The 26,229-nt window shown below is 42.8% G+C and overlaps 1 protein-coding gene across 2 annotated transcripts in view; it reads left to right on the top strand.

Annotated features, from left to right (window-relative positions):
• Positions 1-15,659, top strand: part of PPP1R3A (protein phosphatase 1 regulatory subunit 3A) — a 54,737-nt gene extending 39,078 nt beyond the window's left edge. For both annotated transcript variants that reach the window (XM_075014763.1, XM_075014755.1), the window contains 3 exons: positions 9,308-9,366; positions 9,477-9,613; positions 11,862-15,659. In XM_075014763.1, coding sequence (XP_074870864.1) covers positions 9,308-9,366; positions 9,477-9,613; positions 11,862-14,759 — 3,094 coding nt within the window. In that variant the 3' untranslated portion in view covers positions 14,760-15,659. The remainder of the gene's footprint in view (positions 1-9,307; positions 9,367-9,476; positions 9,614-11,861) is intronic.
• Positions 15,660-26,229: the final 10,570 nt, after the last annotated feature.

Here is a 26,229-nt window from a genome sequence, read left to right as displayed (position 1 = left end):
TGCTAGAGGTCGCGGGGCCAGGGAGGGAGTGCGCAGTCCCGCCCAGAGTGGCTGCAGCCCACCTGCAAGGACATCAGCCCCAGGGCATGGGCAGGCCAGATGGCCCCAGCACCTCGGCCTCACAGGGCTGACGTGTAGCACCCAGCACCATGCGGGCTGGACAGTACTATGGGCTACCAGGCTGCGGAGGGATCGAGGGAGGCAAAGGAGAGCCAGCGCTCCTGGAACCCAGATGGGGAACCCAAGATGCGGTCCCTGCAGGACTGCTGGCTTGGGGTGGGAGGGAGGGGGGAGGGTTCAGGGGGTGCCTCACCAGGACTAATGGCCCGTTTCTCTCCCTTTTTGTCTCCACAGCTCCAGCAGCCAGCAGCTGGACCAGCCCCGTGATGGGTCCAGGGAGCCCCACCACTAAGGAAGAGGAGGAGTGGCCCAGGCCTTGGACCGGGACAGTGCAGGGCCGCCATTGGTCCCTCCGCTGGTGACACCAGGCCAGGGAGGAGGAGCAGGGGACATGGCCCACATGGCCACCCTCAGGGAGCTGACGGGCATTGTGCGAGAGTGGCTTGCCATGGAGCAGCAGGCATGGGACCAGGTGGGATCCAACTTGGATGCCCTCACCCAGGCTGTGGTCGACCACCTGGCTCCTGCCGCTGCTCCATCGCAGGTCACTCCAGCACCCATACCCCCTGTTGTGCCCCCCACCATCCCCCATGCCCCCCTCACCCATGCATCCCCTCCCCAGCAGTTTCCCCCCTGCCCCAATCCCACAGCTCCTTGCCCCCCCCACAATGCCCCCCCGAGGAGGTCGATGTCAAGGCCCTGCTCCCTCCCCACCTCCCCCCAGCCAACCTCATCCTCCTGGCCCACACCCTACTGGCCAGGCGGAGGCCGAGCCACTGCCCCCCCCGTGCCAAGTCCCCCACTGGTGCGGGGACCACACCCAAGCCACTCCCCTACCTCCCTGTGCCACCAGCCCCGGTGGGGCCCTGGACATGTGGAGGAAGGGGCAGGTGTGGGTGACGGGGCTCCTGGCCATCAAGCCAGCCCCCTGGAGGCGTGAGGCCCCCCAACCCTGACCCCCCCATCCACCCTCCCCGCTCCCATGTAAATAGTTCTCCCTTTTCACTCTCCCCTTCCCATGTAAATAGTTCTCCTTACTTACCCTCCCCCCACATATATATAGTTTTCCCTAGAAAATGAGGGGCACAGTTCTTGAGTAAATAGTTTATTTTTATGGCTTAGCCTGTGTCCCCCGTGCATGGATGCTGGTGGATATGCGCATGCGTGCAGGGTGCGGGTGGGGTGGGGGGAGTGTGTGTGCAGGGTGCGGGTGGCGAGGGAGTGTGCAGGGTGGGGTCGGTTACAATGTCCCCCACTCAAAGGCCTGGTGCAGGGCTTCCCTTACACACACCCCATCCTGCTGCTCATGTTTCACCTCCACTAGGTTATGCAGTGTACAGCAGGCCTCGACCACCGCTGGGATGTTGGGGAGGCCCACCTCCAGCCTGGTGTAGAGACATCTAAAATTCCGCTTCAGGTGGCTGAACGCCCACTCAATGGTGTTCTGGGCGTGGTTCAGCCGCTCACTAAAAAGGTCCTGGCTCAGCTGGGTGTGCCCGGTGTATGGCTGCATCATCCAGGCCTGCAGGGGGTGGGCCGCATCTGCCACAATGCAGGGCAGCATCGTTGTGTCCTGGATGGGGAGCTTCCGCTGAGGGATGAAGGCCCTCTCCGCCATAGGACATCCCAACCCTGAGTTCCTGAAGACCCTCACGTCATGGGTGTGGCCGGACCAGCCCATGTAGATGTCCTGGAATTGGCCATTAGCGTCGACCAGGGCCTGCAGGACCACCAAGTGGTAGCCCTTGCGATTCATGTAGGCCCTGCGGCTGTGCTGCGGGGCCCAGATGGTGATGTGGGTGCCATCCAGGGCCTCAAAGAAGTTGGGGAAGCCCAGCTTCTGGAATCCCTGGATGGAATCATCCAGGTCCCCAAAGTGCACCAGCTGCCTCAAGAGCACCTTGTTGATCAGCTGAATGACCTCCAGGGCATAGGGGGGTGCACTCATGAGCATGGGGTGGGGTGTGGCTTGCCCACCTGTGCCCATCCCCATCCCCACCCCTGGCCCCAGGGTGCCCACCCTTCTCCTGACGGTGCCTGTTGTCATGCTGCCCCCCGCCTCCCACATGCAGTCTAGTTGTGAGCTGGGCATGGTTTACCTTGATGAGGACAGCCCTGTCGGTGGCTTTGCCCACCATGAACTGGTGGCTGACGGATCGGTAACTGTCCGGGGTGGCTAGCTTCCATAGGGCGATGGCCACCCTTTTGTGCAGGGGAAGCGCCGGCCTCAGGTGTGTGTCCTGGTGCTGGAGGACTGGGGTGAGCCAGTGGCACAGCTCCAGGAATGTCCCCTTAGTCATCCTGAAGTTCTGTAGTCACCAATCATCGCCCCAGTCCTCCAGCACCAGCTGGTCCCACCAGTCGCTGTTTGTGGGGAAGCTCCACAGGCGGTGAATGACCTGGGGGACCGGCTGGGTACATTGCATGCTGAGGATGGTGTCCAGGAGGGTGGCTATTGTGATGGCCACCTGGAGCCACTGCAGCACAGCAGCCAGGACAGTGGCTAGGGCGCTGGCCATGGCTGTGATGGAGTGGGGGTGCTGCTGGGGGTCCATGGGGCCTGGGATGCCACCTCTGCTGTCTCTCTCTTGCTCGCTTTCAGGCTGCCTGGGGACAGGGTTGTTGCCCCTTGGAGTGTTTAGGCTGAGGAAAGGGGGGGAACTCTTTAAGGGGATGGCGGGTGGTGGCCCTGGAAGGGCTCATTCACCATGTGACCCTGCCCATGGCGCTTCCTGTCCCTGCTCTTCTGAAAGAGTGCCCTGGTGTGTGTGGACGCTCTCTTTTGAAATTGTGCTGAGGGCCTTTGAAAAGAACAGACTGAACCTTCGGTCTCTGCTGGTGTGCACGGATGCTCCATTTCGAAAGAGCATCTTTCAATGTTCTCTTTCAAAAGACATTCTTTCATAACAGAACTGTAGTGTAGACACAACCATTGCAAGAGAAATAGTGCCTATTTCGAAAAAACTATTTTGAAATAGGTTCTGCTAAGATGCGAGATAAGCACTTATTTCAAAACAGTAATTGCACATAGTTATTTGAAAATGGTTGCTATTTTGAAATAAGTCCTATGTGTGCAGAGTATGTATTTCAAAATAGCTAAGTGCTACTTCAAAATACATTTTTCTGTGTAGCAGCCCTATTCCAAAATTGCTTATTTCAAAATAGGGCTGCTGTATAGACATAAACTATGTGTCGTGCCCCTTCTAGCCTCATAGGCTAGGTCTACATGAGAGAGATTTACCAGCAAAACTGTGCTTTTGTTGGGAAAACCCATGGGCTACGTCTACACGTGAAGCCTACATCAAAGTAGCCTATTTCGATGTGGCGACATCGAAATAGGCTATTTCGATGAATAACGTCTACACGTCCTCCAGGGCTGGCAACGTTGATGTTCAACATCGACGTTGCGCAGCACCACATCGAAATAGGCGCTGCGAGGGAATGTCTACACGCCACAGTAGCACACATAGAAATAAGGGTGCCAGGCACAGCTGCAGACAGGGTCACAGGGCGGACTCAACAGCAAGCCGCTCCCTTAAAGGGCCCCTCCCAGACACACTTGCACTAAACAACACAAGATCCACAGAGCCGACAATGAGTTGCAGACCCTGTGCCTGCAGCATGAATCCCCCGCTGCAGCAGCAGCAGCCAGAAGCCCTGGGCTAAAGGCTGCTGCACACGGTGACCATAGAGCCCCGCAGGGGCTGGAGAGAGAGCATCTCTCAACCCCCCAGCTGATGGCCGCCATGGAGGACCCGGCAATTTCGACGTTGCGGGACGCGGATCGTCTACACGGTCCCTACTTCGACGTTCAACGTCGAAGTAGGGCGCTATTCCTATCTCCTCATGAGGTTAGCGACTTCGACGTCTCGCCGCCTAACGTCAAAGTTAACTTCGAAATAGCGCCCGACGTGTGTAGACGTGACGGGCGCTATTTCGAAGTTGATGCCGCTACTTCGAAGTAGCGTGCACGTGTAGACGCAGCCATGGAGTGTCTACATGCAAAATGTGTGTTGTCAACAGTCTGTTGACAGAACTCAGAACATCTGCTGGCAGTGTTATACCTCTCTGTGTTCAGGTATAACGCCCATCTTAACAGTTTCCTGTCAACAAAACAGTAATGTAGATGCTTTGAGGCCCTTTTGTCGACAGATAAGGCTTTGGTTCACCAGGCTGTTTGCAGGGTTTCTGGTCAGCCATTCTGTTGAGTGAGGTCCAGGCAGTCTGGCTGCACTCTGTTCACAGAGCGAAACACTCTTTTTGATCTGCTTTTAAGTGTAGAAGCAATCTATTGACTGAAGTTTTGGTGGGGCATCCCTTCCAGTTGTCATGTCTGTTGACAGGTGCTTCTTGGGCAGGTGTAGCCGTAGAGAACAAGAGTCTGTTCCTGCTATGGGATGTTCTTTCCCACAAGATGGGGGTCTGTGTTGTGAATCTAAGGCTAAGGCTAAACTCTAGCAATAATTAGAAATAACTTACATGATTTGAGCAATGCAAATTGTGTAATGTATTTCAAGTTAATTTATTTTGAACTTGGTGCTGTCCACATAGCACTGAAGTTCAAAATAAGTGGCTATTTTGAAGTTTCTGCTACCCCTTGTATGACGAGCGGTACCAGAACTGAAATACTACTGTGTTTAGACATGGATTTGCTATTTCAGGATAAATTTGTATCCCAAAATAGCAATTATAATGTAGTTATAGCCTAAAAGATCTGGTTTCAAACCCATTTGATAACCTATGATTTACTCAGTGGATTTCTTTTTCAGTGTGCTTTAAACCTGGAAAACTACATGTAAAACTACTTCAAAACATTGCTTCATCATAAAGGTTGCAAGCCAAGCACTCAAAATTATATAGCGTTTGTATTATAGGTTCTTGTGGATAAGGCATAGGAATATCTTGTTTCTTTCCTCAGTTTTGTCACAGATGTCCATACATTTGCTGAAAAAAATAACTTTTTTCAGCACCAAAACTATATGCAAATTCAGGATAACATTTTATCATAAAATTTTGGCCAAATATACAAACAAACAGAAAATATATTTTGAAAAAATTTAAAAGTTTTTTTCTTCCATTTCAAAATGAAACATTTCGGGTGCGTCTACACTAGCCAGCTTCTTCGAAGTCGCTGGTACAACGTCGAAATAGCACACGTTGCGTCTACACGTGCTGTGCACTATTTTGACATTGAAATCGACGTTAGGTGGTGAGATGTCGAAATCGCTATTCCTATCCAAAGATGGGAATAGTGCCCTACTTTGACTTTCAGCATCAAAGTAGGGTGTTTGTAGATGATCTGCAGCCCGCTACATGGAAATAGCGGGGTTTTCCATGGCGGCCATCAGCTGAGGGGTTAAGAGACGTTCTGTCCCGCCCCTGCAGGGCTCTATGGTCGCCATGTGCAGCAGCCCTTAGCCCAGGGCTTCTGGCTGCTGCTTCTGCTGCTGCAGCTGTGGGTCCATGCTGTATGCATGGGGTCTGCAGCAGGTTGTCGGCTCTGCGGACCTCATGCTATGCAGGCCGAGTGTGTCTGGGAGGGGCCCTTTGAGGGAGCGGCTTGCTCTTGCCCCAGAAGGGCTAGTCCAGCCTGTGACCCCATCCGCAGGCTTTGCTGGCCCCTTATTTAGACCGAGAGTGCGTGTGTGTGTGGACGCTCCACATTTCCTTCTGGGGCGGCTCTTTTCGATGTTCCCTGACACTACTTCGACGTTGAACGTCGACGGCACCAGCCCTGGAGGATGTGTAAGAAGATTCAGAATGACTATGAATGAGGCACTCTTTGCTTGAGCACCATCAGTAACATCACTATTTATTATCTGTATTACAGTTGGGCTCAAAAACTTAGTCAAGAATCAAGATACATTTTGCTAGCTGAAATGCAAGGAAGTAATAAGAAGATGGAGCTTCTCCCAAAGTGCTAAGAATCTATGTTAACTACAGTGTTGCACTATAACAGCGCTATTGGCAGAGTTTCAGTGTTAGTAAGAGTGGGAGAAACTGACCCTAAATGAGCTGAGACCAAGAGCTTAACAGAATGCAAGCCTGTTTGGGCATTTATACAGATGTTAAAAATACCCTGTGTTGTTAATTAATTGTAACAAATATGTGTGGAAGGGTTGTCCTTATACCCTCCTCTGATGTATCTAGTGCTGGGTGATTGGCTGAAGCAGATGCCAGACTAGATGTATGTTGATTCTAAGACAGTCTGGCATTTTCTGAAAGTTAGAGTCATACAAAAAGTACAAACTAGGTCAAATTATGAAGGAGTAATATAAAAACAACAACAACATCATCAGCAACAACACGATTATGTAGCAACACAATTAAAAGGGCCAAGACAGAAAATAATATCAAGCTAGCTAAGGAAATGAAAGGTAACAAGAAAACATGTTACAAATACATTACAAGTAACACAGAAACCAAGTACAGGGAGAGACAATAATAGAACACACTTTTCATTCTAAAAGTTACTAGTGACTAGAGGACTAACAAAGTGAAAATCAATGTAAATGGGCTAGGTTCTGCAGTGGAAGTAAGGAAACAGCAAGTTACATTGACAAGTTAGATGGCTCCCGGTTGGCAGGGCCCAACAAAATCCATCACAGAGCACCAAAGGAATTAGCTGAAAAGATCTTTAAACCATTAGCAATTGTCTCTGAGAATTTGTGGAGGACAGAAAGGATCTTGGAGGATTGGAAAAGGGAAAATATTAACATTCATTTATAAAATGGGTAATAAAGACAATCCATGAAATTATAGACCAGTCAGCTTTACTTCAGTAGCCAAAAGACAATGGAGCAAATAATCAAACAATCAATGTGTAAGTTCCTTGAAGAAAATCATATGATAACAGTGAACATAGATTTGTCAAGAACAAAACATAACAAACCAAGCTAATATCCTTCTTTGACAGGGTAACAAGCCTTGTGAATTGGGGGAAGTGTTAAATGTGGTATATCTCGACTTGTCTCTCATGATCTCATAAACAAAATGGGGAAATATTGCCTAGATGAACCTACTACAAGGTGGGTGAACAGTTGGTGGGAGTGTAGTTATCAGTGGCTCATATTCAGGCTGGAATGGCATATTTACTGGGGTCCCAGAAGGATCTGTCCTGGGTCTGGTATCAAACAGTATGTTCATAAATGTTTTGGATAATGGAATGGAGAGTAAGCTTACAAAGTTTGCAGGTGATACCAAAGTGAGAAGATTTTCAAATGGTTTGGAGCACAGGATTTGAATTCAAAATATTGATAAACTAGAGGAATGAGCTGAAATAAATTGGATGAAATTCAGAAAAATCAAATGCAAAGTACTACACATGCTCTGTGTCTACATGAGCCCCTTCCTTTTGGAAGGGGCATGCTAATAAGTAGGTTCAAAAGATGCTAAAGAGGTGCTGCTATGAATATGCAGTGCCTCATTAGCATAATGGCAACCGCAGCAATTCAAAAGTGCAGCTTTCAAATTGTGCGCTGCCCGTGGAGATGGGGACCTTCCAAAAGGACCCCCCCCCAGTTTTCAAAATCCCCTTCTTCCTAACACCAGATAGGAAGAAGGGGCTTTCGAAACGTGGGGGGTCCTTTCAGAAGGTCCCCATCTCCATGGGTGGCACGCGATTCAAAAGCCACACTTTTGAATTGCCACGGCCGTCGGCCACCATTAGGCTAATGAGGCGCTGCATATTCATAGCAGCGCCTCATTAGCATCTTCCAAACCCGCACATTAACATGTCCCTTCCCAAAGGAAGGGGCTTGTGTAGACCCAGCCTGAGTAAGGCATAATCAATTGAACGTATACACAATGGGAAATGACTGCCTAGGAAGAAGTATTGTGGAAAAGAATCTGGGGTTATAATGGATTGCAGATTAACTATGATTAAACAAAAAAAAAGCAAACATCATTTTACAAAGTATTAGCAGTAATGTTGTAAGAAAAAAAACATAAGTAGCAAATTTTCTGTTCTGTTCAGTATTGATAAGATCTCAACTGATTCTTTCCATTTCTTGGTACCATGCTTCAGGAAAGACGTGGGCAAATTAGAGAAAGCCCAGCAGGCAGCAATAAAAATGATAAAAGGTCTAGAAATCATGATCTCTGAGGAAAATTGAAAGAAGTGAGTTTGTTTAGTCTACGGAAAAGACTGAGGGGAGGCATGGAAACAGTCTTCAAGTACCTAAAAAGTTGTTAGAAAGAGGGCGATAAATTGTTCTTCTTTGCCACTAAGGTTTAAATTACGCAAAGGGAGATTTAGGTTAGATATTAGGAAAAACTTCCTAACAATAAAGGAAGTCAAGCAAGCACAGGAACAAATTACCTAGGAAAACTGTGGAAGAGCCACTCGTTGGAAGTGTGTAAGATGAGGTTAGACAAACACCTGTCAGAGATAGTCTATGTAAACCCAGGAGCACTGAGACCACTGACAAAGGAGAGTGAAGTTTTTGCTCTCCAGCCTTAGCTGAGAGGCAGCAGGCTTTCAGCTCCTGTCGTAGCCCATGTGACTTTAACCCTAAGGCTGCAGGTTCATTCCCTCCTGCCAATGACCCAGGTCCAGCAGTTTTACATCTAGATACCACTTAGGGTAGGTCCACACTTACCAGGAGATTGAGCTTCTGGGATTCAATTTTGCATGCCAAGTAGGGACACATGAAATCGAACTATCAGGGCTTTATAGTGGACCCCTGTACTCTTCATTACCATGAGGAGTAAGCGGGGGTCGAGGGGGAGCTTCTCCCCTCCACATCCCTCTGAGGATGGCCAGATGAGTTGATTCCAGCTCCACAATTGTAATAGGTGGAATTGCATATCTAGGATCTACTTTCAGGTCTGGTGTGATAAGTGTCAGAAATAATACTGTATCCATTCAACTGAATGAATTTTGACTAATAAGGAACCAAAAATTTAACTGAAAAATGTTAGAAAACTGTTTCGAGTACCACAGCTGGTCTTTCAATTCTTTTTAGGTTCCTATCTTCATTCACTATCAGGTTTCGATCAATTCCTTCTGTCACATCATTACAAAAAAAAATCTTTTATAAGATTGTGATCAGCGAGGTTATACTCCTGCAGAATTTTGAATCACATTAAAGGTTTTACATCATTAACTAGCTGTCTTTAGGTTTGAAAGGATTTGGAACAATAATTGTTGCAGAATAACACATTACATTTCTTTTGCATTTAACAGCAAAGAAGAAATACTGGCAATGTCTGATGAAGACATATGGAATAATTCAAAGACTTCAGGTACAACAGCCAGTTTAATTAGTTCTTCCTTATTGCATATGTTAGTTAAAATAGATAATATAACAAACACCCCCAGTGGATGTTAAAATATATTTTTCTTAACTCTTCAGAGGCAAACATCCCTGAAATTGTTTATTCGCATGAAAACAATGAAGACATTGAATCTTCTAGTGGGAGTGTAAAAGATACAAATGTTAAATGTAATGAAGATAATAAGGAAGATAATGAAAAGGAATTAGAGTTGCTGGTAAGTGTTATACATTTATATCCACAGTGTTAGATTATATGAATCCATTTACACATCAAAGGTGGCGAAATGCCCCTTTCAACTGAACTGACTGATATACTAATTCACAAATGTAAAACCAGGGCTGGTGTTTCATTCTCTTTCTTTCTCTCTCTCTCTCTGAATCAACAATAGAAGGCGATTTCAGTAAATTTCATTAAGTTCTTGTGGTCTTAAATTAATGACTTCTCTCTTATTTCCTTGCTAGAGAATCTAAGTGACAGTTTCAAAGAATTAGAAGAATGACCTTTCAGAGATCTTGCTTCCTAGGCTCTGTGATGAGTATAAACTTAACATAAGCACTTAACACTGGGTAAAATTCCTGTATTTATGGTACGATGAGCCCTACAGATATCTCAGAGATTAACTGTATAACACACTACATGAATAAAATGCCAATTTCTATAATAATAAGAGGAAATATAAGTGCTACAGACAGTTTTCTAGGTCAGTATTTAGTAGTAAATTTGTAACAATAAATTTCACATTCAGTGAATGTACAATGTATTTTTTTAATAGTTTGACTTGCATTTTGCACCACAAAGGAAGAAATGGCAATAAATGAGACGCAGACATTATTCTCAGCATCTGTTCTGAGTTTATATTAAGTTGGTACATACATTCATAATCATGGATTAAAATGGCTATCACCTGTGAAAGTGTGAATGCTGAATCAGACCAGAGAGGAAGAGGAATGCCACTTGGTCTTTATGTTATGGAGAAGGAGGGTGATTTCCTCACATTTAAGCATGAAATTTTCTTAGCTCTAACGTGAAGGAAGTTCAAAGTTGCCATCTATTGTGGGAGCTCTTCACTGCCTGAAAAATCAACATCTCCATATTTTTGAAAGACAAACCATATTTTAAAAGGCCCTAAAAATTACATACTTTCCCCAATTTACCCTATAAAACGAAGCAGATTCAAATATAACAGTTTGTTTATAAATTACTGAGATTGTCCATACAATAAATGAAGAGTGAAGCTGTAATTTACATGCTAATCTGTACTATGCACTCTTTAATGAATTAAACAATGAAGATTGTAATAGATGGAAATACAACCAAATCTTTGCAACCCACAGGCATTGGCTCACAGGACAGCTGTGTGGTTGACAAGTAACATCAGCCTTATGTGAGAAGAAGGGGAAATTGTAAGATTTGCATATAATTATTGAGATCATGCAAATGTCACTTATGAGAGGGGGGAAAAAAAACTCCACACAGGCATCTCACTGTTAAATCCTGACAGTCTGCATCACCGAAGAGCTCAAATACATTTGAGCACCAGTTGGCAGTGGGTCATTAAAACAGAATTTGCAGAGACATTAGCTCCCTCACTTTTCTTTGAGTGACGTTTTACTATTAATAGTTTGCAGTAGCTTTGCAGAAAACATATTAATAAGAAAAACTGTAATGGGGGGATCTACAGCAAATGTAAGTGTAACTAGGGGTGTCCAAGAAGCTATCCTCTAATTGATAAGCAAGGAGCTATCTGTGTGAGTATCCTGAAGTGAGGAGAGAGAGAGAGAGCGTAGTGACAAGCGGGCAGAGTTGAATAATACAATACGATGTTTGGGAGTTAGAGAAGGAGAGTGATTAGTTTCTGGCCTTTTACTTCACTAATCTCATTTCCAATGTCTGCCTTACCAGATTGTCTAAAAACATTCTGGTTTAAAGCCTATAAAAAGCTTCCTAGGAGAAATGAAGCAAAGATAATTCTAATAGTATTTGTCAGTGCGTGACATGTCTTTGTTTTAGTAGACAATGCTATATGTTACCAGGCTTTGATGAACTGTATCTATGCTGTCTCTAAAAACAAAACAAAATAATCCCAACAAACAACAACAAAACAACCAACAAAAAATGGCAACCTTAGAACTGAATGTGCAGAGAATTAATTAGCCTCCAATTTAGAGAATATTCTCTTTAGATTTGATTTGTGTAAAATGCACTTACAGCTTACTGGATTCCTGAATAAAGAAAAAGCATTCTGAATACTATTTATGTCCACCTTCTTTCAGACTGACTATAAAGCTCATTACGTATGTTAAAAAATACATATAATGCAAATGTTGCAAATTGTTCAGAACATGTTTCCATCAAGGCTTTGAAACGGAAAACAAAACTTTCCATCATGAAAGCCTGCTTCATTCATTCTGACCTTTTTATAGAGATCATTTTGATCATTCTTTTTTGCTCTATTGTTTCAGCTAAGTCAGCAGTTCACAAGAAATAGAGATACTTCTTCCCGAGATGAAAGGAATTTGTATACAACAGAGCCAGTTAATTTTCCAGATGACGCCCAAGGACTGGAGAGAAAGCTAAGACTTATCGAAACAAACACTGACGTGATCAGGCAGCCTGTGCCTATCATGACCCCTTCAGAAAACACTTTACAAGAGCTAGGAGAAGAATCACATGATAACAAAAAGTATTCCATAAGATACGATTATAGTCAGCCGTTAGCAGAGGAACTTACTGCAGGCTCTGTAAACAATAGTGAGCTGCCTTTAGAATGCCTTGGTACCAGTGAAATGCTTTTGTCACAGGAATGTTTGCCTGGAACAATGGAAAATGTGATGATCCATATTACAGATACTGTCTCAAGCAGACAAGGAATGAGCCATGTTGATATTTCAAAAGGTGAAACAGCTAGTGCCTCAGGAAGCGAAATGATGGAGAGGTTATTCATCAGTGAGGATAATGCTGACAACTACAAAGAGACCTGTGAAATGAGACCAGAAACAATTTCTTCAGAGCATGGTGAATCAATGAAATTAAATACATGCGTAACTGAAGCACTGGATGACAATGCTAATCCAGCTCCAGAGCAACACACTCCACAAACATCTCACCTAATGCTAGAGTCAGCATTCCCAGGCAGTGACAAAAAGGAAGAAAAGGCCAAGATGATTTTAAGCAAAGATCAAGTACATTTAGGAGATGATACATATGCTGATACTTTTGCACATTCTGGTAGCTCAATAGATTCCTTGAAAACCCCGTATGCAGAAAAAGAAACTGTGATAGGTGGATCAAAAAAAGACTATAATGCTGATTTAGAAAAAGAGGAGAAAGAAATCAAGTTAGATGAGATAGGACTAATTAAAGAGCAGGAGAGTAGTGATACCCTAATGCCAAAACATCTCAGTATTCATGGACAATGCACTACCGAAACAAAAAAGGTAACATTGCCATCAGCTACAGATAATAATCATGAAGCCAAGCATTCACAAGCAGAAAACTGGATAATTTCCCATGTAGCTGGTGAAAGAAAAGCTGAAAACACTCATAAATTCACTGAGCTTACTTGGCGAAAAGATAGGGGAATCCCTGACAACAGAAGTGGAGGAAAAGAAATTACAAGCTCTGCTGAAGGCAAACAAAGGAAAGAAGATTATAGTGACTTAAGTGATGACTTGAATAAAATAGACAGTAGTTACCCTGATATCACTCAGAGTAAAATGACATCATTGAACCCAGAGGACACGCTTGATACCAAGGAGAATAAGCATAAGCTTTCGGAGGAGAGAATGTATGGCCAAGATAATTTCCCAACAAACAAAAATATTTTGGAGACAGATCCTTGTCTCCTTGAAACTGAGAAATCAGACAGCAAGTGTACAGATGATCAGAGCAGGGTAGAGTGTGAAAATCAAAGGTGGAGTGTTTCAGGAAGTCAACCAGTTGAAAGAGAGCATGAGGCAAACAGAACAGAACAGATTAAAGAGCAAACAGATGGTGAAGTCATGTTGGGAATGAGGGATAAGACAAGGTATTTGAATGTTACTCCCACAGAAGAATTGTTTACCTGCCAAGAGACAGTGAGATGTGAAAAATCTTCTGTAGCTGAACATGGTAATACAGAGGAAGCAGAAGCTGGTACAGCTTATATAATTAAAACAACATCAGAAAGTGCTTCAGAAAAAATGTCGGCTAGTGAAAAAGTGGTAATTGCTAAGCAACCTCAAGAGACTACACTAAGTGACAGGCCCACAGAGGAAAAGGAAACAGCATTTGATACACATGAAGGGAGAAATGATAGTTCACGTTATACTCTTTGTCAATGCAATACAGTGAGTGTATTATATGACATCAAATTTGAAAAGGAATCGGTTTTAGATATTTATAAAGCACACACACGAGAAATACTGCAAGGAGAAATGATGTCCGTTTCCAATACCAAGGAAAAAGTTTCCAAAGCAGAATGTGACATTGGAAATAATCCACCAGTAGACGAAACATTACAGGCTTCTGTTATAGAAAGAAAATCTGTTTTTGAACAGACTTTATATTCAGAAGAGTCACTGAAAACTCCCCCAAAACCCAATCAGTGTCTGTACAGTGACGTAGCTGAAGAACTGCATAAGGAGGAAAGAGTTTTTGGAACACTTTCCCATTCAGGAGCCAAAGGTGAAACAAAACCACCATCCTCTGATACAAATATTGTGCCAGGTTACCATTATGAAAGCTCTCCAGCTACAACTTCTGAAGAATCTATTGAGGTGGTTACTGCTGAGGTAGAAAATGCAGAGCATCCATATATAACCCCTGCATTCAAATCCATTGACAATATTTCCACTGAGTCAGGATATCATTTCAACCTACAAAGTGAAATGACCTGTATTAATAAAAACACCTTTGCTGAGGTTGAACACAAAGACGTTCCTGAGATTTTGAGTGATGGCAGAGAAAGGAATATAGGCCAGTATTTCCATCAAGCAGAATTCAAGCGAGATGAGTCATTAGGGCCAATGATTTTAATTAGCAAGCCTACTGAAGTTACAGAAGAGAGAAGCCCTGAATCTGAAGGTTTTATAACTGAGGGAAAAATATCAAATGGGCCTGATGACTCTCAGCATGAAAACCAGCACATTTCAGATTCTTCTGATGTTTCTGACCAGAAAAATGAAGCACATAGTTTATCTACTGAGTTTATAGTTTTAAAGCATATTAGTTACAGAATCTTTTATTTCCTCTTGTTTGTTGTATTTATTTTAACTACCTACCACTATGATTTAGTGGTTTGCTTTGCACTCTATCTATTTTCCCTGTATTGGCTATACTGGGAGGGAGGAAGACGTAAAGAGTCTGTCAAAAAGGAGTAACATTAAGTTTCTTTGTCTACATACTGTACTTAAGGTTTGAGGTTGATTACTCCCCCTCCTCCTTATTCTAAACATTTTAATTGTTTAAGGAAATTTGTTGTTAGAATCAGAGTGAGTTTTCTCTTGAAGCATCTTTCAGAAAGGTGTACAAATGAATACCTTTGCACCTTCATACACGTAATTATTCTATACAGGACCATAATGCTTGGATCATTAAATATTATATGAAAATGAGATCTGAAGCATATCATGTTATAATTAAATGCAGGTGTTGCTCCTTAGCAGGCTTTACCGATGCAATGCTTCATATCTCTTCAGTACTTTAAAACACCATGTCTTTCATTAATTTCTCTTGTAGTAAAGCTTCTCATATTTTCTGAGTTTTTCTAAGGTTTTATACAGTAGATAACAGGGGAATGGCATTATGACTAACTCAGTATTTTACTATTGACCTTGCAATTGGTGATCGGCTACTGTAATTAATCAAAACATTTTGAGAGATGAAATGTATTGGTAAATTAAATAGTGTTTTTCTCATTTTTACTTGTTTTAGTTAGTGTAATGATAATATTCATACCTGAAAATGTCAGCCTTAGACTACAATAACATTATGTAACTTTGTATACATAACACTTCTGCTGAATATATTAGCAGCTTTCATACTATAGAGCTGAAGGATACAGCTATGAACTTGTTGTCACCCAATTGCACAAACATTTATAGATGGGTTGTCTTCAAATAATATTTATTTTTTTGTAAATGAAGACTGTAACACAACTGAAGAATTTATCTGAAAATTCAAAATTATTCCATATAGACATTTTGAATGATGTTTTTCACCTGTGTTGTTTAAGAAAGGCATTTGTACCTTAAAAGCATTAAATAAAAAAGTGTGAGTGATTTGATTGTGTGTAGCGTGTTCAGAATTGGGTTTGTGGCCTTTTTTTGTATGTTAACTAGATCTCATCAGAGCACAGCAAAGCAAACTGAGAAAGAAAACATGGAACATGATCCTAGTCTCCAAAAAGGCTCCTTTTTGCCACTTAGGTGCCGCATGGTAGGCCTGAACAAAGCACCTGAAGGAGTCCCTACTGTGGGAACATACTGAGAGGTTCATTGCTTCTAAAATACTCTTGTCCAGGTTCCAGGCATGCTAGGAGCATGGTCAAGGAAGGGAAAGGAGTGGCCAGAGTATGCAGCACTCTAGTAATTTCTAGATGTAGAAAAGCCTGCCAGGAGTCATTGTAACCAAGCAAACTGTGGAACAGCCTGAAGCTAAATAATGTTACTGGGACCCCAGAGACTGAGCAAGAGCAAAAATGGCTTTGGCCATCACATAGGTTCCCATCCTCTCATCTGTGAATGGCTGAAGATCTGGGCCACTGCAAAGCCTGCAAAAAAGGTGGCTGAAACTATATAATGGTGAGAGAATCACTTGTTTCAATTGTTAGTTAAACTCTAAAGCAGATTTAAAAAAATATCAGCTATCAGCTGATTTACTTGTAACAGAATGCAGGACACCTTGTTACAGGTGTGACTTTGACATTCTTGTCCTCCATGAGGGTGAGGCTTTGGAGTGTCATGGAAATGATCCATTCTGTAGGGCGTAGAACGGTGTCAATGAACCACTGCAGATGTATCTAATGCTCATTGAAAATATGGACTATTATTGACTGCATAGCTGAACTGAGTGATTTTAGTAGGTCCCTAGAGGTTTTGAAAAGTTGGCAGGGAAATTTGTAGTAACACAGTCCTTTTTGGAAGGTCAGCCATGTAGTGCAGTTATGAAAGGAAATGGGACTTGCTCAGGTAAAGGTGATTACTGAATCTTGAGGGGATGCAGGTGGCAAGAGATTTGGAGGAATCTCTTGGTCTTTATTGTATTGAACTAGCAGGTGCATGCTAGAACAATTGGGACATTTTGGTGTGGGAAGCTGGTTTGTATTTAATTTTGCAGTCACAAGTGGCTTCTTTTATTTATTTGATCTCAAATTGTTCAGGGTGTTCTTTACTTGGTTTTGATTCATCTGACCTGCCATAGTGGGAAAAGAAGTGAGGGGTAAATGGTGAGCCCAGAATTAAGTGTGGAAGAACATCAGGGCACTTCATCTATATCAGTCTTTGAGCAATAGCCAGGTAAAGTCCATGGGAGAGTATAAAAACTACAGATGAGCCATATAAGTATGTGTATATTTGAGCTGCACCCACATGATACATTTTTTCTGAATATGCATTCAAAAGAAAAAGAATCAGCATCCTTCTAATCTGTTCTGTGTTATAATGCAGTTTAAACAAATAGGTGAAAATCATCTAAATTATATCTATTTTTCTGTCTCTTCATATACACTGTAAGCTAGCTTCCCTTCATCCCCATGTCCCATAGGTTAAGAATCTCAAATTTTGCCATTTTAACATGTATAAATATTATGAGTTGAAATTTAGAGTAAATATTTGATTGTTAGAGTGAGCATAGTTTAATCTAAATACAAGTGGAATACTGTTAGCACTTCTCAGACATGAAATGGGATTTCTGTATTCTATATTTACGATGTTTAGTCAGCATATCACATCTTATGATTGAAAAACATAGCTCTAGATTGATCTATGAACACAGGTGCCTGAACTTTTACTCATGTGCTTAAAACAACAAAGCTACTCATTTTATCTTTTTTTTTATTATTTAGCATTTGATATGATATCTTTTAAAAATGCTCTTACCTTTGTACACACCACCTGAAACACCACCCTTAAAACATTGGGAAAATAGTCATCTTTCTGTTGTTATGTATTTCATGAAGAAACAGTTTACTGGCTTAAGCACTTTTTAAAATCACATTTAACCTGCCCAATAGTTCTCACAGCGTGAATCTGGCTAGCCACCTTTGCACACTAAATAAAGCAGAGGGTATTGTTATGTACAGCTCACAAGCCTGTCACTGTGAGCCCTGTACTTATATAACATAGAGACTAAATTGCATTTAATTTGATATAAAGTCTTTCTTTAAAATATCAAGGGTACAAATTAGGGAACAGCTTGCAGCTGCTTTCTGAACTATACATCTAACAGGTAAATGAATTTTCATATTTTAGCATTTCCACTTATCTAAATGTAACTTTAAACTAATATACTGAAGAGAATCAAGGGAAGTTTGTATCTGGGCAGCTGGTCATTAGAAGATGGTAATACTTACCACCAACAGTGACGTTACAAATGTGTGGCTGATGTATTTCTAGTTGCCGCTGTTGGCTGCCTGTGCAGCATACAGACCACAAGGAGCAGAGAAAAGAGGAACAGACAAATACAGCAAGTTTCTGAGGGGCTATTTTTGTTCATCACTAGAGGTAGAGCTAGGGGAGTCTACAGACCTGTCCTCCTGTCTCTGCCTTTTTGCTTGTGCAAACCCAGCAATGAGTGGGGGGCTTTTGCTTTGGAAGGCACAGCAGCAGGGTACTGAGTATGGCTGTGATGTATGTTGGGGCTGGCAGGAAGGGTTCTAAGCTTAGCAATGACTTGCTCAGCCTGGAGGATTGGGGCAGAAGAACTGAAAAGTGGGACTGGGGAGGGTGGGGAGTCAGGATGAAGTTCTGAGCTTTGGAGAATTGAATGGGTGAAGTTTGAGAGCTGAGGCAGTTCAGAGCAAAGATGCTATTCATACATGAAAAGAGGGAGTTGGTGAGTAGCGTGCGTCTGGGGAACGAGATTGGTTTTGAGCAGATAGGGTGGGATTGGAAAAGTTCTGAACTAAAACTGGGGGATGGAAAGGGCTGGGTGATGAGAGACCTGGATGATATAAATGATGATAATATGCTGATGTTAACAATGGTGAAATCACCATTAGCAGAAAGCAGATGACAGACTGTAGTTTGTGGGGTGACAATATGCTTCACTTTGTCTTTCTGGCTTGTTTAAACCATGGTTTAGCCTGCACCATGGGAGGGTGAATTCTAGTACATAGTGTGTTTTGCAGCAACTGGCATGGGTGGACCCTACTGGGGTGTACGAAGTGTACGTACATCTACGCTGCTCACCATTTACGACAGCATGCAGGGCATGTGTAGCAACACACCACAGTTAAAAGCAGGTTGCATCCACACTGACATATGTAACTACCTGAGTCACTGAAAGGTTCTGGTAGCAGGGAGCTGGAGGAGCCTTTCCTTGCTGCTGAACCCTTTTCTTGAAGTGGGACTAGACTATACAGAAGTAGAGGCAGAGGGACACTACGTTGTTTAAAATTATGTAGATGGGAAATAAAGAGTTGGGTAATTACCCAAAGGATTTGGGCATGTGTCCAGTCTATGCACCTTTGCAAACCACCTATGCTGTTATTTATACCTGTGCTAGGGGTGCGTTGAGTGGATGTACTCTACCTGCCTCCAAAAGGAATGTGTAGTGTGGAAGTAGCTTAGTATAAAAAGTCCATTGTATGAATAAGTGCTACATGCAAGCACACTAAAGAGATTTTAGTGCATGTGAACCACAGAATCACAGAATCACAGGGCTGGAAGGGACCTCAGGAGGTCATCTAGTCCAGCCCCCTGCTCCAAGCAGGATCAACCCCTACTAAGTCATCCTAGCCAGGACCTTGTCCAGCCGGGACTTAAAAACCTCAAGGGATGGAGAATTCACCACCTCTCTAGGTGTAGCCAGACAAAGTCTCCCCCTTACAAGCCAGCTTGCTCACTTCCCCCCCTCACTGAGGAGCCCCACAAGCACACAGGGCATGGAAACAGCTGCTGACAGCACAGTCTTTGATGCCCCTCATTGAGGCCTAGCTGTGCTAGCTCATCGTGACCCTGAGAAACAGAAAGTACACATAAAAGGCTAACAGGCCAAACTGTCAACAAAAGATGGGGGGGATCTCAGGATATCACCCCAGCTGGCATTGATGGATATGATGACCACACAGCCATCCCAGAAGAGGAAGTCTCCGCCCACACAAAAAGAATGTCCTGTACTCTCAAATTGCTTATCTCCTGTCTTACAAGTGCAAATTAAGTAAGAATTGCCCTTGTGACAAACTGGCATCACAAAAGACAGACCAGTACGATCTGGCACCATAGATAAGCAAGAGAATACGTAACCAAAAAGGGGTATAAAAGGTGGGCCCAGCAGAACTCTAACTCTGAGTGCATTCCACCAACTACCTGCTGGTCGGGTCAGGTGATTGCCTCCCGAGGTCTGCAGCTGGGGACGCCTAACCTCGTATTAGTCTTTCCGCGGAATTGAGTGACCGATCCTGGCTTGGCTACGCTGGTATCGAGAGACGCAGAGAGGGTAAGATATACCCATGCAAGGTCTCCTTTCTTTTTGTGCACAGTTAAAGAATTAGAGCTCCGTAACTAGATGTCGTTGTATCAAGATATCATTGTGTTAGATGGTAACAGATATCTTTGTATTGGATTGTAACGTACCTGTTAACACCTGTACTTTGCTAGCATATAAGAAGTAGACAATAGCCTTTTGTAACCGCACGCTTATAACTGTAGCTTAATAAACTTGTAACTAGTTAAGATCTGAGTCTGACTGCTGTTACTCTTTGTCACTGCAACACAGCCGGCACAATAAAAAGAACTTTAACTGTTTGGTTACCACAGCCTGGCCATAGGTGAGAGTGCTAGGAGCTCCCTGCTCCAGTAGTAAAAAACTGGGTTGTTTAGGACCCAGGGGAATACCTCACCACACATTACCTGGCCACCGGCTAACACTAGGCAACACATTCCAATGCTTCACCATCCTCCTGGTGAAGTAGTTTTTCCTAATATCTAACCTACACCTTTCCCTCTTCAACTTCTGACCATTACTCCTTGTTCTGCCATCTGACACCACTGAGAACAGTTTCTTACCCTCCTTTTTAGAGCTCCCCTTCAGGAAGTTGAAGGCTGCTATTAAATCACCTCTAAGTCTTCTCTTCTGTAAACTAAACAAGACCAGATCCCTCAACCTATCCTCATAGGTCTTGTGCTCCAGACCCTGAATCATTTTTGTTGCCCTTCGCTGAATCTGCTCCAGCAAATCCACATCCTTTTTATACTGGGAGGCCCAAAACTGGACACAATATTCCAGATTTGGCCTCACCAGTGCTGAATAAAGAGGAATAACTACTTCTCTAGATCTGCTCGATATGCTTCTCCTAATGCACCCTAGTATGCCGTTAGCCTTCTTGGCTACAAGGGCACACTGTTTACTCATATCCAGCCTTTCATCCACCATAACCCCTAGGTCCCTTTCCATCGTACTGCTGCTGAGCCAGTCGGTCCCCAGCCTGTAACAATGTTTGGGATTCTTCCACCCCAGGTGCAGGACTCTACACTTCTCCTTACTGAACCGCATCAGATTTCGTTTGACCCAGTCCTCCAATTTATCCAGGTCCAGCTCTACAACAGACTAGCCAGTGCATAATATGCTAGTGTGCAATAGAATGTACACCCCCTTTAGCTTGGAGTAATGCAATGTATAGATTAGCCCCTGGAACATCTACGTTAGGTGCACTGTGGTAAACACAACAGAGTGCTTAGCACTTTGTGTGAAAAGCCAGCTTTGGGTTGGGATACTACTTCTCCACTTCACATATGCAACTCATATGACAGCTATTCACTACTTGCATGCTGAAGCACTGACTTTTCCTTACATCCTATGCTAAAATATGCAAATAGAATAGAATACTCTTTCATTTGTTCAATTATGTGGAAATTCATGGTGCAAAGGCATGTTTAGATAAATCAACACATAAGCTTGAAATGATTAAACATTACAAGGCATAAAGTTCAAGAAACTCAACACTAGCAACTTCTGGCCTGACCTTTAAGACTGGCTGATGTGGTCAAACTTACACCTGCAGCTGTACATCATCCTTTAACACAGGCATACCACATGAGAAGCAACCAGAATGCTTTTTTCAAATGTGCCTGGTCTGATACTACATACAGCAATAGTGTGACTTGTCATGTAATGACTGTACCTTTCTTGTCTTCCTGCAAAATTCAAGACCCTAAAAGTTTCGTATTTGCCAATTCTAAATTAATTGAATGAAAACTGTAATATCATGAATTCAGATGTAATAAAACCTTATTTATCCATGTTGCCTTGCCTGGCTACACTTTTGACTAACAAGCTGGCTATCAAACTTTTGCATTCATCAGACCCTCTGTGAATATTATATTTTATTATATATTTCAAATGTGTGCAATGATCTTAGTGTCATGGAAAAGTCCTTCTCGCAATCCTTATCTGATAAAGTAACTTTTTTAGGAATCAAAATTGCAGTGCAGAATAAAATGCGGGTGTTGGGGGGTTAGGATCCTTGGTCTTCAGTTGATGTAACTCAGATGAGCTTCGTTAACTTTTATGCAATTATGCTGGTTTATATCAAGTGAAGATCACACCCAAATTTTCTTATGTATTTTTTAATGCAAACTCTAAGAAAAAATAATTGGGTGTCATAACAGCAGTAAGGACTCAGTTCAGAGCTCAAAGCCTTCAAATTAAGCATCTGGAGGACCCAACATATTGGGGTCCTGTTGTGTTAAGAGCTGTACAAACACAAAGTAACAGATAGAGCTGTAAATTCTTAACAGGAGGAACTATGTCAACAACACACAATGAGGACAGGAGAAAGGAAGTGTTATTAGCCCCATTTTATTAATGGAGACCCAAGGCACAGATGGATTAAGCGACTTCCTGAAGGTCATATAGAAAGTCTGTGACATCTCTGTAAAACTGGAAAACGAACCAGATCACCTAAGTGTCAGCCCAGTGCCTAAACCACAAGACAATCTTTGGACTCCCAACTTACAGCCAAGCCTATATTTTATCTATTTCATAGTTAATTTATTTACTTTCATTAATAACTTGTACTGCAAGAGAAAGAGAGTTAACAGACAACATTTTTAGGAGGGACCCAAACCTTTCTGTAAAATTGTACTTACAAAACCCAAGTTCTTGTGTCCAAGTTTTGCATGCTCTAATTTCTGATTTATGCACCAAAATGGTGTGTGTGCGTGTACATAAATAGGATATTTAGACACTTTCTTCTGTGCATTCAAAACTTGTAGCTGAAAAATTATGTGAGAAAACTTGGGTGACTTATTTTGGGCACTCAGAATTACAGGATACTTTTGAAGATTTCGCTTAGGATAATTAAGGTGATCTTCACATAGTACTGATTACTAGGTAAATTTTTCAAATGTGCAAGAGTAATCGAAACACGTAAGTCTCATTAAATTACAGCGGAACTTAAGCACTTTTGAAAACTTTGCCCACAATATTTAGAAGCAGAATTACAGAACAATTGTGTCTACACAATAATGGAATTTGAATAATTCAGGAATACTAAATATAAAACATTGCTAAAAAGTCTTAGGCTATGGCCACACTAGCTCCCTTCTTTCGGAAGGGACATGCAAATGAGGGATGTTGGCAAGTGCTAATGAGGCAAATAGGAAGATGGGCCTTTCAAAAGGCCCCGTCTACAAAGGTAGCGTACATTCTGAAAGCTGCACTTTCATGCCATTACGCTAATGAGGTGTTGCATATTCATATCAGTGCCACATTAGCATCTTCCAAACTGCCTCATTAACATGTCCCCTCTGAAAGGAGGGGACACGTGTAGACCTAGATATTATGTTCAGCCCTCATGGGGCCTCAGCTGAAGTTCTGGGTGCCACAATTTAGGAAATAGCTGGAAAAATTGGAGAAAGTCCAAATTAGAGCAACAACAATGATAAAGAATTCAGAATATTTGATGTATGACTAAAGCTTAAAACCTGTATAAGATTAGCCTTGAGAAAAGAAGACTTGTAGAGCGAGTTGAGAACAAAAGTCTTGAAATATTTTAAGGCGAAATTTAAAGCAAACTATGATCAATGGTTCTCCTTGTATGCTGAAAGTAAGACAAGAAGTGATAGACTTATCTGCAACAATTGAAATTTAGGTTAGATATTAGGAATCATTTTCTAACTGTAATGGTAGGTAAGTGCTGAAGTAAGTTCCAAGAGAAGTTGTGAAATCCCCAGCACGGGAGGTCTTCAAGAACAGTTTGGACAAGCACCTGTCAGAGATGGTGTAGGTCCTGCTCCACTTCACAAAGCTGGTCATAATGACTTCTTGAGATCCCTTTCAATTATACAGTTTCATGATTCTGTGACTAATGAAAAGGTAGATTCAATATTACACAGCTCAGACAAATGCTGGCTCCCAAAATAGTCTGTCTTTAATTACAAATCACTCGTTAAGTGCAAAACCAAAACCAAATGAGAAGAAGGGGCTTTCAAAATCAGGGGGTCATTTTGAAAGGCCCCCAGCTACTTGGGCGGTGTGCGGTTTGAGAGCTGTGCTTTTGAAGTGCATGGCCACCATTATGCTAATGAGGTGCTGCATATTCATGGCAGTGCCTCATTAGCATCTGCTGAAGTGCCACATTATCATGCCCCCTTGTTAGCCAGTGGCTGGGTAATGTGAGGTGAGGTACCAACTATGCCCTTGTTACCATCTGAGTCTTTAACTGCTAGAGCGCAGGGCTCCTTCGCAGTGGGCAGCCTGGGCCAGGCTGACAGATGCCCCAGGGTCCTAAACACCTGAGTCTTTTACTGCTAGAGCAGGGAGCTCCGTTGCAGCGGGCAGCCAAGATTGACTGAGGGGTGCCCCTATGGTAGCACTAAGAGCCTTTCCACACCCGAGACTTCAACTGCTAGGGCGCACTGTCCTGCTGCAGCAGGCAACCAGGATTGGCTGACGGGCACACCAGGAGTCTGCCCTGTAGAGGCGGCACGACTCTACGCTAGGCTCTTAGCACTCTCACCAATGGCCAGTCTGTGGTAACCAAACAGTTAAAGTTCTTTTTAATTGTGCTGGCCGTGTTGCAGTGACAGAAAGTAACAGCAGTCAGGCTTAGATCTTAACTAGTTGCAAGTTTATTAAGCTACAGTTATAAGCGTGCGGTTACAAAAGCCTATTGTCTACTTCTTATATGCTAGCAGAGTAAAGGTGTTAACAGGTTACATTACAATTCAATACCACAACGTCTTAATGCAACATCATCTATCTATAGAGCTCTAATTCTTTAACTGTGCACACCAAAAGGAGACCTTAATGTGGGTACATCTTACCCTCCTTAGTATGGGTATATCTTACCCTCCTTGCGTCTCTCGATACCAGCGTAGCCAAGCCAGGATTGGTCACTCAATTCCGTGGAAAGACAAATACGAGGTTGGGTGTCCCCACTTGCGGACCTCGGGAGGCAATCACCAGACCCGACCAGCAGGTGGTTGGTGGGAATTCACTCAGAGTCAGAGTGCTGCTGGGCCCATCTTTATACCCCTTGGGTCATGTATCCTCTTTCTTATCTATGGTGTCAGATTGTACTGGTCTGTCTTTTGTGACACCAGTTTTTACAAGGGCAATTCTTACTTAATTTGCACTTGTAAGACAGGAGATAAAGAATTTGGGAGTACAGGACATTCTTTTGCAAGAGCGGAGATTTGTCTTCTGGGATGGCTGTGTGGGCGCATCACTCCATTAATGCCAGCCAAGGGCAGTTCTCTGAGGCCCTTCATTAACAGTTAGCCTGCTAGCCCTCTATCTGTGTTTTCAGTTCCTCAGGGTCATGATGAGCCAGCACATCTGGGCCCTTTTAGGAAGGCATCAAAGACTGTGCTCTTTAACTGCTGTTCAGTGCCCTGTGTGCTCTGAGGCACCTTAGAGGGGAGGCAAAAGCTGGTCTGTAGTGGGGAGATTTTGTCTGGCTACACCCCTCTGAAAGGAGGAGCTAGTGTGGCCACAGCCATAGTGTTATTCTTCTGACTGTTAACCACTTACACTACTTGAAATTGCAATATAAGTGATTCACAATTAGAAGTACTAAACAACAGAGCTAGTAGCCATCAGGAAACAGATAATAGTAATAATAATAATAATGATTTCACATATAAATCAATGGCATCCCATACCTTGAATATGATATGCAGATCTGGGTGCACCCTCTCAAAAACATATATTAGAAATGAAAAAGTTAGAGAGAATGGCAACAAAAATGATTAGGAATATGGAAAGCTTTGATATGTGGGGAGATTAAAAAGATGGGGCTATTCAGCTTTGGAAAAAGACAGAAGGGGATGCAATAGAGAGATATAAAATAATGAATGGTGTAGAGAAAGTGAATAAGGAAGTGATATTTACCCCTTCACATAACATAGTAACCAGGGAGGAGCTGATAAAATTAATAGGAAGCTGATTTAAAATAAACTTAAGAAAGTATTTACTACACAGTTATTAAAACACAATGGTTGTGTCTACACTTGCATTCCTCTTTTGAAAGAGGCATGCAAATGAGGGAAACAGAAAAGGCTAATGGAGTGCATATTTACATATCTGGAACCTCATTTGCATATTCTTCTTTCGAAAGAAGAAAAGCAGTGTAGACACAGCTCTTTTGAAAGTAAACCCCATCTTTGAAAGAACCCTTCTTCCCTT

Source organism: Carettochelys insculpta, chromosome 1 (genome assembly GCF_033958435.1).
Source record: "Carettochelys insculpta isolate YL-2023 chromosome 1, ASM3395843v1, whole genome shotgun sequence".
Classification (NCBI taxonomy): domain Eukaryota; kingdom Metazoa; phylum Chordata; order Testudines; family Carettochelyidae; genus Carettochelys; species Carettochelys insculpta.
The sequence above is the reverse complement of the archived record's forward strand: the minus strand, read 5'-3'. Positions and strand labels throughout refer to the sequence as shown.